Source organism: Eschscholzia californica, unplaced genomic scaffold (genome assembly GCF_041429995.1).
Source record: "Eschscholzia californica isolate CP2 unplaced genomic scaffold, dmEscCali1.0.p SCAF_2, whole genome shotgun sequence".
Lineage (NCBI taxonomy): Eukaryota > Viridiplantae > Streptophyta > Magnoliopsida > Ranunculales > Papaveraceae > Eschscholzia > Eschscholzia californica.
The window spans coordinates 62,009,967-62,013,479 of record NW_028238309.1 but is presented as its reverse complement, the minus strand read 5'-3'; the positions used below and the strand labels follow the sequence as shown (position 1 = coordinate 62,013,479).

General features: G+C 37.5%; 1 protein-coding gene across 1 annotated transcript; it reads left to right on the top strand.

Moving 5' to 3' along the window:
• Positions 1-396: 396 nt before the first annotated feature.
• Positions 397-1,325, top strand: LOC147560001 (uncharacterized). The gene is made up of 3 exons (XM_086661992.1): positions 397-649; positions 824-923; positions 1,013-1,325. The coding sequence occupies exons 1-3, from the start codon at positions 643-645 to the stop codon at positions 1,104-1,106; spliced, it is 201 nt and encodes a 66-aa protein (XP_086518118.1). The 5' UTR covers positions 397-642; the 3' UTR covers positions 1,107-1,325.
• Positions 1,326-3,513: the final 2,188 nt, after the last annotated feature.

Below are 3,513 nucleotides of genomic sequence, written 5' to 3'. Positions count from 1 at the left end.
GAAGAAAGAGAGAGAGAGAGAGAGAGCTTGAATAAAAAATTGAAGATCGTCGGTAAATGTACCAAGTTTATATCCCAAAAACTTCTTTTTCCCCGTAACATCGATCTTTAATATAACACCTTTTTAACAGTTCAAAAAAGAACATATTACCTTTTCTTTGCAAGGTAGGTTAATGCATTACTCCTCAACGCAGAGGTTCCAGGTTCGATCCACTAGAAGTGCAAATTTGTGGAATATTGAACTTTGGGTTATTATTGGTATTATAAATTATGTAAAAAAGATTGTCAGGTTTTAGGCCTCTTTTATCTTGTTGTCCTTTAGGTCTCTTTTATTGTTTACTTAGGCGGTGCTTATCACATCTTCTTGATATATCAATGCCTTACCAACGTAGAACGTAATCGATTTCTTTAAAAAAAAACCCACAAATTAGCAATCAAACACACACCTAGGGGCTAGGGCTTGGAGTCGAGGTTTGAGGAAAGAGGAATCACGACGGCTCCTTAAAAAAGTACAACAAGTTGAGACCGTCTTTTGCGACGACCACAAATCCAACATATCCCCCCCTAATCTCTTCTTCTTCTTCCAAGTCAAAGAGCTTTGTTTGTCTTCGACGCAGATCTTCTTTTACAAAATCGATCGAGAATGACTCATATCCTTTCTCACTTATTGAGTTTCGTTTTTATCTAATTTAGATTGAATTCGATACTTCTCTTTCACTTGAATTTAGGGTTTACGTTTAATTTTAGGTCAAAGTTAGTAACTTTACTTCTTTTGGGTTTATTTGATTATCAATCAATCAATGTTTTCTTTAATTTGAACTAACGTGGAAACCAGAGAGAGAAAGATCGTGAAAGGGCTCAGGCTAGAAACGGCGGCAAGAAAGGAAAAGATGATGGGTTGACTCCTGAACAACGTCGAGAAAGGTTTAATTCATTAATCCGCCTTTGATCTGAGTTATCTGATTTGGGATTTTGTTTTCTTAGGGTTTGATTTTGTTTGTGACTGAATTTAGAGATGCTAAGGCACTCCAGGAGAAGACAGCAAAGAAAGCTCAGAAGGAATCTGGATCTGGAGGAGCTGATCCAGGCAAAAAAACAACCAAATAATAAGAACAACATCAGATTATCAATGGGAATTTAGGTATCAAACTATATCTGGGTTTTCATTTACCATGCTTATTATGAAGAATTCACTTTACTTGTTTGAAGTTGTTTCATGGTTTGTTATTTATATGGTATTACTGTCACGTCTCTTGTCGGATACTTGATGTTGGAAAAATAGTTCATTTTCTGCTTATTTTTATCCAATTTGAATTTTGGTTGCTATATACATGCTAGTTAGTTTCTAGCATATTATGTATATTTTGATGAAAGTATTGAGGTTTTGATTTGGTGTAATGATATTAGCTTTGTGATGATGGAGATTGTGAGTGAGAAGGTACTGCCGGGTAGTGAGTTTGATTGATGTCTTAGAAATTTTGAAGAACTTGTGATTGATTAGAAACCATTTCAGGGTGATTAAAGGGTTTTTCGTCTAAGTTTATGTTGATGAGCCCATTGTGATGTCCGAAGCCTTAGCAGTTATTAGTATTGTCCCTGCTTTAGAAACCGAGGCCCAAGTCCAGCAAGTACGGGGTTTTGTTCTCGACAGAGGCTCCACGAGCCCACCCAAAAGGCTTCCTCACTTACTAAGCTTGAGCATACACCTATAGTCCCACATCCATTCATTTGGATCTTCTTGAGTTGAGTCACTTCTCATTTGGGTCTATATAGCTTACAATTATGGACTTCTTTTTTGTACCCCTAGAAGTACTTTTGATTGGTTGCTCAAAGCTTGTCGCGTTGATATCTTTAATTTGCACCGAAAACGCGCGGATTTTTCGACTTTCCTAGTTGATTGAATCAAAGCTAATAAACTTTCTCTTAGAAATCATAAGTTATAGTGTGATTTATCGAGTTATTATTGGTTTTGTACTGAAAATGGGCGGGGTTTCTTTCATTCGGTTGTGGGTAATCACATAGGATTAGGGCTATTGACAATTCTAGTAGCTGTAGTCAATTGTGCGTACTCCATCCATTCTTGTGTAAATGTGTTTACCCGATCACATTTTACTTGGTCGGTAACATATATGCTATTGTTTCTATTTGGGGACTCCTTTAAACGTTACTTAGAACTTGAAGGGAAAATAGAAAGTGAAGGAGAAATCCATTCTTGTGTGAATGTGTTTACCCGATCACATTTTACTTGGTCGGTAACATATATGTTATTGTGGGCACTCCTTTAAACGTGAAGGAGAACTCTATCTTTATCATCTACAAGTATGAACGATACCAGTAGGATTACCAAAAAATGCAGAATAATACTGTAGAAACCTATGTGGTGAATTTAGTCAATTTACTATCCAAACCCACGAAACGTTTGTTTTGCAAACTGACTAATGGATCGATTATGATAGTATCATGTGTATCTGAAATGTCTTTAGGTAAGAAGCATTTCGTTTGTTCTCTTGTAGGTTATAGAAAGAAACCGATTTGCCTTTGTTTTTGAACATCAGAGACCAGAAAGCTAAGTGAGAGGGGCCTCCTCTGGCGTAGTAACGGGGACTGGTGGATACCACCTTTGCTTCTGCTGAGAACCCTCTCTTCGCACCCCAAAGTAGTAATAAGTGTTCACGATAGTCCTTGGATACCTTTATTTTTTTGTACTTAGAGAGGGGAAACTATTTAACTGTTTTTTTTCACTTTTATTGTGTCTATGAAGACCACTACTCAGTCTAAATTCCGTTTATGGACTACCCGTTTTTCTTCTTCTTTTACGGATAATGCTAGTAGGTTTGTCTATGTAAAAAACCAATGTATCATTTGAACTACCTCCATAGTCTATAACTAGTCTTTTTCTTGAAAGCGTCAGTTCAACTCTCGACCATCTTTAGCAATCAATATGTCCTTCATGGAAAATGCTAGCTTCATGCCCATCAAGCGGTTGCACCTTAGGTATCTCCATCCTTTGAAATACATGTTACCTAAGGATGCACGTTTGGAGACCTTGATCCTAAAGGAATGGGGAAGTACTCTAATTCGCATCATACTGTCTTATGTTGTGTTCTGCAACAAGAGAAACCATGTGATATGCTCTTTCACATGTGTAAGCTCGACCCTAGGAGTTTTGCCCTGGGTAGCTCAGTTCATACGGAAGTTGGCAGAAAATAGCCGTCCCAAGTGCATATAAGATGTGCATAAGCAACCAATGACAGCCTATCTCCTAATTGTTCATTATGCCTTTAGACCATTTCCACAGAGAAATATCGATATTTTCTATGGTCCATATTGGATTGTGATGAAGCATATATCATAGTCTTGGCCCGTGCCGTTCTACATGGTTACGCTGTCACCAAAACACAGTTTGGAGGAGGGTGCATCATACATGTATCTTTTTCTATATTCTCCGCCTATAATTTCATTGGGGAATTTTGAATTGCAGTGCCTTGGCGAAAAGGTACTGGTAACTAAGAAT

Bases quoted from the DNA above. Each gene is read 5' to 3' on its own strand.
- LOC147560001 (XM_086661992.1), top strand. The intron at 924-1,012 runs GTTTAATTCATT...GACTGAATTTAG, and splicing joins CCTGAACAACGTCGAGAAAG to AGATGCTAAGGCACTCCAGG.